The 14028-nt window shown below is 37.9% G+C and overlaps 1 protein-coding gene across 1 annotated transcript in view; it reads left to right on the top strand.

The window, feature by feature from the left end:
- The window catches only part of LOC5577413 (contactin-2), a 619947-nt gene that overhangs the window by 214907 nt on the left and 391012 nt on the right, over window positions 1-14028 (top strand). Inside the window, exons 3-4 of the mRNA XM_021844819.1 lie at window positions 9972-10232; window positions 10299-10496. Of these exons, the coding sequence (XP_021700511.1) occupies window positions 10448-10496 (49 nt within the window). The 5' untranslated portion in view covers window positions 9972-10232; window positions 10299-10447. The remainder of the gene's footprint in view (window positions 1-9971; window positions 10233-10298; window positions 10497-14028) is intronic.

Genomic DNA, 14028 nt, shown 5'->3' with positions numbered 1-14028 from the left:
ACAAAAACGCGTTCTGCAGTGTAGCATACAATGGAACTTTTATCGATAGCATTATTAATTACCGCCATAAAACTCTCAAAGAACTTAAATAAATCAAAGCAGCTCAAAAAATATAACTTGAAATAACTCCGAATCGCACAATCTACCACCGAACTCTTTCTGTCTCCCAAGCTTCTTCTGGTTCTGAACTCTTCCAAGCTGCTAAACTTCTCTAAGCGTTTAGCTCTTCTTGATCAATACACTTGTTGATCAACTGCACCTTATACCAATCTTCTCCTGACTACCAAAATCTTTGCAGTATCGCCGAGTTCGTCCTTTGATCAATCAGCAACCGTATATCTCCAGCCTCATCTGTCGCATCCTGGCCTCAGATCTTGATTTTAAGTTTGACCTGCCTCCTCGTTCAGATCCCACTTCAACGCTCAGGCTATACCTTCTTTCCGAGGATCTGCCTCATCGTTCAGGTCCTGTCTCCTCGACCTCGTGCTTCTTAGTGGTCCCTCATCGCATCGACCTCAGCATCTCCTTATGGGCATTCATGGGCCCATAACCTATTGAAACAAGGAGGTTCCTACTTCACACCGCAGGTTACCTACTGATACCACTGATATACCAGCCAGGCTGTGCTGAATTCTTATAAGTTATTCCGACAAATGGACTTGGAGTTCAATCATGTGGTTGTTGTTCAATATCTGTGGAGAGCGGTATATAGTATTGCGATAAATTCAGCTGTATCCTGAATCCGGCACTTTGAAATACTAGCACGACAGAGTTGATCGTGGAGCTACACCAAAAGGTGTCGAAATTGTTAAATTCATAGTAGACATAACGTTGGTGGTAGTTGCCGAGTCACTGAAAAGAAATAAGATGCTTGCTAGCCAATGGAAACTGAGGTCATGCTCATCAGAACTTGTAAATGGTTAAGAAAGCTAGGCAACATACGCAGTAGCTTCAAAATATAAGTGGATAAATCTGAGCTGTACTGAGAAAACCGTTGGTTACCTTATAACATCTAGAGAATGATGGAGGATCGGAAGATTGATGAACCTGCGAGAGAGTACACGGAGCAAATGGGCAATAGCAGACTCTCTGGTGTAGCCACAGAAGCTGGCGGCATCCGATTTCTCCTTAGTATTTCACACCTCTTTTCCTCTTGATCTGCAAAAGATTGAACGCATTGCTCGAGTCGACAAACAGAGACCTGCCAGACCTGATAGTCGATCTGCTGCTACCCGAACGACATGGATATTATTGGAAGGAAGATTAAAACAATGACAGATTTATTTATCCGCCTGCGCAGCAATAAGGGTCGGATTGATGGTGAATGCGTCGAAAACAAAGTACATGCTGGTAGACGGAACTGAGCTCGGCAGGGCCCGCCCAGGAAGTAATGTCATGATAAACTTTCGAAGTGGGGGAGTTAAGGACGATCTTCGGCGGCATGCTGGAGAACTCTACGGCAACCCCAGTATCCAGAAGGTGGACGATTCAGAATATGGATTAGATAGCATGAAATACAAACAAACGTTCAAATCAGCGTGATTTTGATTAATACCCCATAGAATTCTTAATTGTAATCTTTCAAACTGAAACTGAAACTTTCGCGAATAAAACTGACATAACTGCCAGGAACGCATAGGCAAACGATTATGCTACCCCCAACATACCTAGAGTTAACTTCTCCCTCGCAAAATTATCCGATTGGAGCCAAAGTTTAGTGCCATTAAAACAAACAAGAGCTCTGATATTCTTTTTATTTCCTAAGACCACCACCATCATCATCAGCAGCAGCAGCATCAACTAGTAGTGCATTAAAAGCGAGGGGGGAGAACTCGAAAAATGCGAAAACCGGCATCCAAATCGGGGTCCCGGGAAAACTTGACTGGCATTCGGTCCCGTCCTGTCAGCTGAACCGCGGATTTTCAGAGCGTGGATGATGAAGTTTGGAGGGATTCCCAGTTTTCCACACGGATTCTTTAGGGGCTCCAAGAGCCCTGATGGTATCGGGTGGAGGAAAATAAAGCGGAACATAAATCAAAATTCCGACTGTTGGTGGCGTGTGCCGTGATTTATTTTATGATTACTTCTTTATTTCTTCGACTCTTTTTTTTTGCTGGGAGTTCTCACTTTTCTTAGCATAACCTTCCTGACGGTTGTTTTACGAGCGCCTAAAAAGCTTGGGAGGTAGTTATTCACTGATTTGGAGCTTTTGTGTGGGGCTTAATTTTTGTGTATTCAAATTAAGTTTCGTTGGGCCAAGGAAAGCAAAGATGGTAGCAGTGCTAATTAAAATCAAGAGTGCAAACGATTCCAGGTTAACAATAGTGAAAACATTTGGCAATTACTTGATGAATGGCTGGTGTTCCGGAATATTTTGAATAGTTTTTTTTGAGTGTTTGTGAATCTGAAAATTTTTTTGTCGCATTTGAGGTATCTCGTACAAATGTTTGGTTGTATCTTCTGAAAAACATACACAAGTTAGTTTGTCCATATCTCTGTTAATGAAAAAAAAGTCATTCAAGTCATCGTGCAAAAGTTTTAGTGAATGCTCAGTTTGATATGCGATTGTTATGAGATTTCTATTTACTCTGACAAAGTACACTGCGGAACACGTTTTTGTCTCAAGCACCAAAATACCGCTATTCACTCAATAAAGGTTTGCTGAATCCATTGCCGTTTTCAAAAATATCATAACACGTCTAGTTTTTGAGATATTGGCTGTTAAAAATGCAAAAATTGACTATATCAATTGACGCTTATATTGAGCTATTCGATAATCCAATCCGCATGGTTATTAACCCCTCTACCGGCAGCTTAATTTTTACCGCAAAATAAATATTCAAATCGTTATAACTTTTTTGTTTTTTAATATTTTTGCATCATTTTCTCACAAGTTCTCAAAAAACTCTTCTAGTTTAGGAATACGTGTCGATATTAATTATTGGTGATCTGGTTTTAAAGATATTCCGATGTTTCTTGGGGGACCGACATTTTCCATATAAAATGTCTTTGGCGGCCATTTAGTTTTTGACCAATTTATCAAAAAAATAAAATGTGGGCTATATAAGGCGGCGTCCATTTATTACGTAACGCTAAGATTGGAAATTTTCGACCCCCTCCCTCCCCTCCGTAACGCTTTTTGTATGAAAATTTTTCAAATTTTGTATGAGTCGTAACGCTTGAGCCTACTCCTCCCCTCCCCCTAGAATGTTACGTAATTTGTGGATGCCGCCTAATGCCAGGTAATAAGGAGCTTTTCTGAAAAAATCGTACAAATCGGTTCAGTATTCTTGGAGATATCTGAAAAATACCATATGATGTTTTTTTGAAGTTTTAAAGATCTTTATTTGGCCAGCGTGGTTCCAGAAATCTAAATGGTCATTACTTAAAGACGGCTGCACCAAATTGCTTCATTTTTTCACAACTTACTCTCAGTAATGTATTGTTCCGAAGAGTGAATATCCGAATACGATAAAAAATTCTGTTGCCTGAGAAATTAACGGGAGATTCTAGTTACGGGTCGGTCCCCCAAGGAATTTTGGAATATCTTCAAAACCAGATTACCAATGATCAATATCGACACAGATCCTAATATTAGAAGAGTTTTTTAAGGGCTTGTGACAAAATGGTGCAAAAATATTGAAAAACAAAAAAGTTATAACGATTTGAATTTGAACTTTGCAGTAAAAAATGAAGCTGCCGGTAGAGGGTTAAATTAATTAACTCATTACGCGTTGTAAAGATGGACAAATTATGGATGAAATTATGAAAATAAATCTAAAATTTTTCTTTTTTCATAATTTCACCCATAATTTGTCCATCTTTACAACGCATAATGAGTTAATTTATTTCATAACCATGCGGATTGGATTACCGAACAGCTCAATATAAGCGTCAATTTATATTAGAGTGTTACTGCCTCTCTGTAGTAGTCATGTCGTCACTTGAGTGAGAACGACACGTTGATAGCCTTCCCACATCTTTACTTTTCCACAATACAGTTGTTATGGAAACGATGTAAGTTCGATAGGCAAACAGTTTCAACAGTAAATAAATAGCACTCGCTCTTTCCTCGTGTGTAGGAACATGAGATGGATGGATATGGGTTATAAAAGGGGTCCGCGTGGTCTGTAGGGATTTGAGTTCTAAACTTGTAACCAACTCAGTTATTGGGTCATCAAGTAACTCGGTAGCTTAGTTGGTAAAGCGCTCGTCTAGCATACAAGAGTCCTGGGTTCAAATCCCAGCCGAGCACGTGGATTTTTTTTATAATTTCACTCATAATTTGACCATATTTACCACGCGTAATGAGTTAATTAATTTGACTATATCAGCCAACTTGCATGCAAGTTTACCAGCTTATATGGCAATTTATTTGCTTAATTTGCCGCAGAATTCAAACTTTGTGTGTATAACAATACTTATCGGCGAAGTTTATAATACTTTCGATGCGGAAAAGTTATTTTTTGATGGTTTAAAAAGGTATTGTATTTTCACATATAAGAGAAAAGAAAAATGTTGTATGGAGACAGCAAGCATGTCGAAAAAGTCGGTTTTATCTAAATTTAATCGCGCAATTTCAACCAAATTTAATTCAAAATGAAAATTCAAGTGCAAAATAGCATGCTTAGTGGATAAGATCACAAAAAAGTTTGTCAAATTATACTTTAAATATTATGTAAAAATCAATAAAACTAGTGTTTTATACAACTTCGGCGACCTGTAGCTAAAAATTGTGACGTGCTGGAACATTTCTGAAAATGGCATCAAATTCAGCAACCCCAAATCTACTCGAGACACGCAAAAATGTCGTTTTTGTTACGCTGTGGTATTGGCCAGTTCAAAGTACACAAGTTGAAACAAGCTTGATGTTTTTTTTATCATGCCAGTGGGACCATCCCTGAAGGTCTTATAGCAACAAATTGCATAATACATTCTAGTGTCCCCTGGGTTAAAAAGCTTTTAAAGATTGGACTCGGGAAAAAATGCGACACTTTGTTGTGGGTACAACTTTTCATTACGGGGTTAAAAATCAAATTTTGGGTAATACAAGTTTAGAGTGAAATGTTTATGTTTATTCGATCGATATTCGTTTTATCGCGATCTGTCAAGAAGTTTTTAAGATGCATTCGAAACAAGAAGAGCTACGCCAGCAAATTTTGAACGCGATGATCGATAATCCTGGTCAGTCGCACAGATGGATCAGCAAAAGGCTTGGAATCCACCAATTCACCGTGTCCCGCGTTGTGAAGATGACGCAGGAGACAAAGATCATAGAGCAGCGCGCTGGAAGCGGCCGAAAACCGAAAACGAAATACCGAAACTGGAATAAAGAAGGCGCGGAAGATAAGGCAGTACGTTCTAGGTTATGGCTTTCAGTCTGTTATGCTCAAAAACGGATTTTACGTTTTCTTGAGAGCTGAGAGCCATAGAAGATAAGGCAGTACTTCAAGAATAACCCGAAACTTTCCACCCGTAGCCGAAAAGTTCAAATCGTCGAAGTGATTCGTCCAGCAGACCATGAAGCGGGCTGGGCTACGTGTTTTTAAGGTCAGGAAGGCGCCAAACCGGACTGACAAGCAAAACACGGTGGCCAAATTGCGTGCGCGGAAGCTGTATCGTGAGTGGCTGGTCAAGCCAGGCTGTCTCGTCATGAACGTCGAGACATACATCAAGGCAGGCACCAAACAAATCCCCGGCCTCGAGTTTTTTTTGTTGGTACGTCCCGCATGGAGGTTCCGGAAAAGTTTCGGACGAGAAAGATGGACAAATTCGCGAAGAAATACCTGTTGTAGCAGGCGATCTACGAGTGCGGATGGTACAGCAAGCCGTTCAGTACAACTAGCACCATAAACGAGCAGGTTTATCGAGAGGAATGCCTTTAGCGCTTGCTGCCCTTCTTTCGCTCTCACCGTGGTCCCACACTGTTCTGGCCGGATCTCGCTTCGTGCCATTAAGCCAAGCCTGTAATGGTACGAAGTGACGGGCGTTAATATGGTCCCGAAAGAGGCAAACCCGCCAAATACACCAGAACTTCGTCCGATCGAAAAGTTTAAGGCGATAATGGAGTAGTGTTTGATCCTTCGACCTGGTTGCTTGCTCTTGCGGGGGCGGGCGACGAGGGCAGGATCAAACATGTCGCGCGTCGTTCTGTGGAATAGTATCGCGGATCGCGTTAGTATTTAGTGTTTGATCCTTTGATCTTGTTGCTTGCTCCTGTGGGGGCGGGCGACGAACACTTGTTGGGCGTTCAATGCTTTTATCGAGTAATATCGCGAATCCGGTTAGGCACATTAATTTCAAATTACATACTTATCGTTTACGAAAACGGATCCTTTACCCAACCCTTTCCCATATCCAAACTCCCAGTGTCTACTTGTGGAAGTGCAGAGGACTCCTCGGCTTCTATAAAGCAAGTAACACGTCAACATTTCCCTCCCATCTCCAAATTGACCTGCATTCGGACACAGCCGACGCCGTTATTGTTTGTTATAATAATGAGAGCACCAGTACTTACACATTGAGGATGCTCCTGATCTCGAGTAGTGTCTGTTGGTTCCCTGTGGAAGTTCAGCTGTTCTTACAATAACGGAAGTAGCATCTGCGAGCGGTCAATCATGCTCATGCTCATGCTCATGCTTGAAAAGTTTAAGACGATAATGAAGAAAAAGTTGAAGAAAAGCGGAAAAAACATTCAAAACCGATGAAGCTTTGAAGAAAAACTGGGAGAAATTGTGTAAGAAAAATGGGCAAAGCCTCGCCCAAGATCTCATGAGCAGTGCTAAGAGAAATGTACGAGCATTCAGTTTGGGGAGGACATTAAGTAAACAAATTATGTCAAAACATAGCTAAAATATAGTTACCGTCAAGCTTCCATTCACCGTGCATTTAAGAAAAAATTGCACTTCAAAAATATGTATAATTTTTCGAAACAATTTGAAGCGTACTAGAATATCACTACGTAGCGTGCAATTATATAATAATTCAGGGAAAAATCTAAAACTAGTGATGCATAAAAAAATTACTCATGCGTATAGTTTTCGTCATGATTTAATTTTGTATCTTGAAGAAACGTTATTGATGTAGCAATTATGTTGCTAATGATGTGCGCAATCATTTTTAAGAGTACTCAAATCTTTATTTGCAATATAAAACATAAAAAGTTTAAAAATTGGCAAAATAATTATTTTTTCATTAAAATCGTTATAGGAGGTTTGACTGTATTGTCCAAACCGTTCCATATTCACTCAAAAACTAAATATGAAGTAGTTTAATGACGACATAACAATAAATCTAATATTACCGAATAATTTCAAGAATTTTACACTAATGCACGGTAATAGGAACCGAATAAATTTAAAAGTATCCATTCACCGTGCATTTGGGTTTCGACTTAAACACAATAAAAATTCTAATTTGCCTAAAATCTTATTGCTCATACGATGAAATACATCTTACTAATACTATCCACAGTGAAAACTTACTGAAATTGTGAAAAATTTCATACCCTATCGTTAAAATGAAAAATGTGAATTCTTGGCGTTTCTACTAAGAGTGTTGAAAAATCTCATTATCAAACAGAATTCACATGATTTTGACTACATAAACTAGGTTTTTTAAATGCTTTGTGACAAAAACTACTTCATTTCATCATTTTTGTCTAATTTAGCTGACCAAAGAATAATTTGTGAAAATTGTATGAATATTCTGTAGGAATTTGTATGTGTGCACGGTGAACGGAGGCCGCACGGTGACTGGTGGCTTAACGGTATTTAATCCCTGAAAATTTGAGAAGTATCCGATCTAAAATTGATTTTTGGTGATCATTTTTGTTTCTCATTTTTTCCGAGTCCAGTCTTTATAGGAGGAATTTTGTTACAGAGATCGATATGTGAGAGATACCCGACCAGTGGATTGCATCAAAATTGTGGCACAATTATATCAAGATTTGTTACAAATAACAAATTTTGTTTTATTTTGTTAGGAGCACATTGCGCTGATAGATGAATTCATAATATAATTAAAACAAAATTAGTTCACTCTAGTTAAAATTCGTTTCAATTTAAAACATAATTATGACACAATTTTGTTTTAAACATTTGAAATCAATTGCGTATAACAAATTTCGTTATAATTCTGTTGTGGAAAATAACAAAATGAATTATATTTGTGCTCGATTTGAAACATAATGAGTAACATTTTTGTATCAATTATAACATATTTTGTTTCAATTTTGTTTAGTGTAGTGGAAATCGAGTTATAATGTTTGTCACTTTATCTACTAACCAGCAAAAATTAAAACATATTTTGTTTGAAAAAAACGCGCTAACTGAGCAACACAATCTGTTACAGCTCTGTTGAAATTCACTGGTCGGGTATGCCATTTTTTTTCATTCCTGCTCCTGCCTAAATCCAGCAAATTTGGAAATACGGATCACGATTGGCGGCACTCCTTGCTTCCTCATTTGAATCGAGTGTACGGGAGAACAATATAAATTTATCTCATAAGATAACTTCGTTGGCTGAATTCGATTGGTTTTATTAAATTGAGTCAATTCTCAGATTGATTTAATAAAAAACCAAGTTTGGAGTATTTTTTTTTATCAAAACTGGGCTATGTTACTGTAAACGACATATTCTACAAGTATTTCCATCTTAGAACAGAGGTAATCAAACAAGCAATGATTTTGCCATGTCAAAGTTCCTATCATACCAATAGCGCACCGACATTCCATCACAAATCATATCCGGGTGAAGCAATCAAATTTCTTCCATTCTACCATCTTGCAAAAAGCACACGCCTCTAGTCGAGAAGACGACGACGCCGAAAATCGAATGAGATTTCTTTGTTTTCACGTCACGAGCAGCGAAACCATCAAAAATTCCATAAAATCTGATTTACAAATGCAACTTTGGGAAATCAACCTACATATTTTTTTTTCTACTGTTGCTAGTTCATCGCGTGGCAATGCTGGCTCGTGAATACATTTTGATTTCCCCGCGCTGTCACTGGAATGAAATGGAACGGATGGAATGTCGATTCGACGATGATTGGATTGCTCTGCGGCTTCGGATGGATATTAATGCTTTTCTGAATAAATATTATAAGTTTCATTCCCAAAAGGTTTCCACTGGGTTGGTGCTCTTGATAAATAAACTATGTGATAACAAAAGATTACACGACGGAATCCTTGTAATTGTTGGTTTCCCTTTTACGCAGCACTACTTTCCAGAAGAATTATTAATAAACTACCGTTGGTGAGCCACCCAAGATGAGTTCTCCCATTTAAACGATGAAACAAGGTTGAAATTTGTTTATTATTTCACGAAATTACATGTGTTTCCTGTCAGATTTTATTCAGCCGCACCACCCCTTTTGGAAGTCGGCAATGGACGCTTGCTGGAAAGTCGTAAATCATAACAAACTAAGCAACGAATGGACTTTCCTTCGAAGACTGCTAGCTAACAGTCTGGCTTTTGCTTACTTTTCTCACAGTGCAACGGTAGGTACAAGATTACTCAACTGAAACGTCTAATTCACTAGATGTAGGAAACTTATTCATGACCACTGTAAGCATATTGGTTCTGTGGTTGTTTCCCTATCAAAGTCGAATTACAACCACATAACATAACAATAACAAAATTTATTATCATGAATTCATTTCGTTATGTTTTGTTGTAAATGGAAAGATACTTGTTATCATCGAATTTGAGCTGTTGGATCTAGAATGCCATCGACGGGCACATAGGCTAAACAATATTGGCATATTAAAAATATCAACTATCAAGTAAGGCACTTTTTATCAATGGCTTCGTGAACGAATAGTCGTCCACGTAGCACCTTTTGACAAAATCTAAGTAAAGTAAGATACTTATTTATGACCACTGTAAGCAAATTGGATGCACTTTCTAATTCAATGTAAAATCGTGAATTGATCTTTACTAACATTTCCTTTTCCTTACAATTTCAGAATTGACTTCCGACCCGATAAAGGCGTCTACGATTTGCACATCACCAACACCTCGTACAGCCGGGACAATGGCCGGTTTGAGTGTCGGATTAAAGCTAGCGGCACTGGAGCCGATGTACACCAGCAGTACTACAACCTGACGGTACTGACGCCTCCTCAACCGCCACTGGTTGCTCCCGGAACGATAGCCGTTGCCACCGAAGACAAGAAACTGGATTTGACCTGCAGCAGTATAGGCGGATCACCGGATCCGACGATAACGTGAGTTTTTTTCGACAAGTGTCCCATATATGTTTCAACTGTTGATTCCTATCTTCTTTTCGAAAGGTGGTACCGAGTGGGATCCAATAGCCCACTGGCCGGCACCGATCAACAGGGGTGGCTCAAAGGATCTGCAGACAACGAGCACGCTCTCGGTACTGCCCCGACGGGAAGATGACGGGGCCAAGTACCGGTGCGTGGTGTGGAACCGAGCCATGCCGGAGGGACACCGCCTGGAGACAATCGTCACGCTGTCCGTTAACTGTGAGTAGTTGTTTGATTACACAACTCTTGTACTACTGAATCAGTCATATCGAAACCCGGAATATCAACGGAATGATTTACCTGTTACTATTTAAATCTGATATAAATTGGATATGGAATGATTCGTAATAAAATTTCTGAAGAAATCTCTAAAAATTATTGAGGTATTCCTTGGGTACTTTTTGAACAAATTATAGAGAGTGGACAGTTTTTTCGATGTTGTCTGTGTAAGAATCCCTGGATTGAAATTCGGAAAAAAATATGGAGTAATTTTTAGAACAGGTATGCTGATGGAATTTTTTAGGAGTTTTTCTAAAAGCTCAAGAATGAATTGAATAATACTCAAGTGAATCTTTTGAAAAGATACTTTTAAAAATTTCCAGAAATATTCCATAAAACGTGAAAAATTCCTAGAAAATACTAGGATGGATCTCCGGTGAATTTTTTGGAAGAATCCTAGGACGACTTCCCAGATGAAACAGTATTATAATTCTCCAAAAAAAAAATCCCTGAACAAATTGCTCGGGAAATTTTTGAGTATTTTCGCGGAAGAGTTTTTGAAAGGATAGTTGATTTTTTTTTAACAAATTTCAAAATATTATATTCGACAGAAAGTTTTCAACAAACGCGGGGAGAAGAACCAATTTTATTTTGGATAAATCTTAAGAAACAATAAGAATTTTCTGTGGAAAAATAATGATAGGTCTGTGAAGAACCTTTTTGAGAAATTGAGGAGAACATTTCTCCTAATGAATCCTGTTTCATAGTTTATGAAAATCTTGTGGAATATTAGAAGGAATCCTTAGAGTAACCTGAAAGCATCTTTTTTTTGCAGGAAGTCAGGCTTTGGTTTTTACAAGCAATCCTTGAAGAATTTTCGAGAGATTTTTTGAAAGATTTGTTTAGGTTCCCTCAACAAATCTTTCAGAAAATTAGGAAGAATCTCAAAAGCAAAGTTGAAAAAACTGTAGGTACACTCTCTACCAGGGGGGCAGATAGCCGTAGCGGTAAACGCGCAGCTATTCAGCAAGACCAACCTGAGGGTTGTGGGTTCGAATCCCACCGGTCGAGGATCTTTTCGGGTTGGAAATTTTCTCGACTTCCCAGGGCATAGAGTATCTTCGTACCTGCCACACGATATATGCATGCAAAAATGGTCATTGGCATAGTAAGCTCTCAGTTAACAACTGTGGAAGTGCTCATAAGAACACTAAGCTGAGAAGCAGGCTCTGTCCCAGTAGGGACATAACGCCAGAAAGAAGAATAAGAAGAAGGCATACTCTCTGAAGGATTTGTGGAAAGAATCTCTGCTTGGTGATCTTGAAGACAATTTTGAAGAATTGAGAATTTCTCATACTATTTCTTGGAGAAATCCTTCAGTAATTTAAGAAATACCTGAACAAATTAATAATTAACAAGTGGATGATATTTTAAACTAATAATTGGAATTCATGTGTAATAAGCAGGTGCAGGACCTTCTTGGAGGAATGTTTCATTCCGTTGAAATGAATTTCAAAATCATTCTGTGGCGCAATTCTTTAAGAGATTTTTAAGGTAATTTAATAGAGATTCTTCGAGAAATTTTGTGAAAAGATCAGAAAGCCTATAAACTTCAGGAAAAAATCTGTTGAATAAAAGTTACTAATCTTGGGAATGATTTTCCGTGTGAATCGCAGGATGAACCCAGTGATTACTGATAAAGAAGTTCTTTGAGAATTGACTGGAAAATTACGGGAATAATTCATAAAGAGATCACCGTGGGAATTATCAGAGAAATCTCTTCAAAACAGACGGTTGAATACCTTAATGTGCGCATAACGGAATCACCTTTTGCAGTATACGATGCTAACATGTGCAAATTTTAACGCATAAGACGTCGCTAAAAGGCCTTATCTGTACCAAATTGGAGGCGATATACGTGCATATTTTATATGATAAAAAAATGCATACAATACGAGATTGTAAATTTTCTTGCGGAATAATATGTAATCTTATGATTTTGGAATTCCATCACGACTGTCAGTGTTTATTTGGCGAAAAGGAGGGATATTCTCGGCTTTAGCAGTCCATATGGTAGCCAATACAGGGTTTTGTCTTTAATCCGACGGTTTCGGTTTTTATTTAACCTTTTTCAAGGATTAATGATAACGTTTTGTTGTTAAGTGAAGTATTCTATATACTAGTATCGGCATTGAGAAATGGCGTCCACTTAGGTGCTCCAGTGCCACAATTTTTTTTTTTTTTTTGAGTCTCACTGTACTGTTTTCTGGAGCTTTTGCGGTTGAAAGTGCGCTTTTTCGATTCGCGGTTCAATCGGTTTTCTGTTTTTATCGCCTACGCCTTTTATCGCTTTTCGATGTTGATCGGATACTCTAACTAGCTGTTTTCACTAGTATATACAATACTTCACTTAACAACAAAATGTTATCTTTAATCCTTGAAAAAGGTTAAATAATAACCGAAACCGTCGGTTTAAAAGACAAAACCCTGTTTTGGTTACCATATAGGCCTGCTAAGGCCGAGAATATTCCCCCTTTTCGCCATGTAATCTTATGTGATTTTATTTATGGTAACAAATGTTGTTCAACATCTGCGGCGGATTGATTCGATTTACTTTTAACAAGTATACGGAACAAAACCTAAATGTACAAACGAACTCTATAAGTAACATGTTATGCGAGAAAACTCATCAATCGGCCGATTTCATCGACCGTGTAGTGCGGATGTGATGAAATTTGTATGAATAAACGAGTGATTACGTAAACTGTAATGTGACTTATGGTTGTCAGGGATTCCTCGTGAGTCCTTCGAATGAATTTGACAAGGATTGTTTTTACTTGAATAAAGCATGAATGTTTTCAATACTCAAAATTGAAATTTACAATTATTATTCATGTACAGCCATATGACACAAAATACCAAACTAACAAAAACACAAAAATTCTATGCAAACTACGAAATTTGTGAAAATCATGATTATTGCAATCGACATTACTTCGGTAAACCAAGAATGTCTTATTCAAAAAGCTCGTATAGATCGCGGTATGTATATTTTATAAACCTTTGGCACATTTAACCCTTAAGACGCAACTGCTCCGAAAACCATGACTCAGCCTATATATTTGACAATGGCCACAAAAACACGATCTTTGAGATCTCCTTTATCCTTCGAGGCCAAATAAACCTGTATTTAATTTTGAAAGTTGGGAAGTTTATCAGCATTTATTCTCATAAACTTTAATGATTCAGGACCTGAAAATCTGGCAACACTGCTTTTCTCCTGTCGGGGAGATGATTCCAATTAATTCAAAAAGGAAAGTGGTCAGACTTGTTCTACTACAAAGATTGAAAGTTACGAAAAGTTTGCGTCTGAACAATATTTGCCAAAAATGTTCATTATACATATCCATTCTCTAATTTTTAATAAAACAATTCTCATTTCACTATTCTTATCATAAATAATTATCAGATTATTCCAACTTCATTGATATTTTCCTTATACTAAAAATATGGGTAACCACTTACATTACTT

Source organism: Aedes aegypti, chromosome 2, assembly GCF_002204515.2.
Source record: "Aedes aegypti strain LVP_AGWG chromosome 2, AaegL5.0 Primary Assembly, whole genome shotgun sequence".
Classification (NCBI taxonomy): domain Eukaryota; kingdom Metazoa; phylum Arthropoda; class Insecta; order Diptera; family Culicidae; genus Aedes; species Aedes aegypti.
The sequence above is the reverse complement of the archived record's forward strand: the minus strand, read 5'-3'. Positions and strand labels throughout refer to the sequence as shown.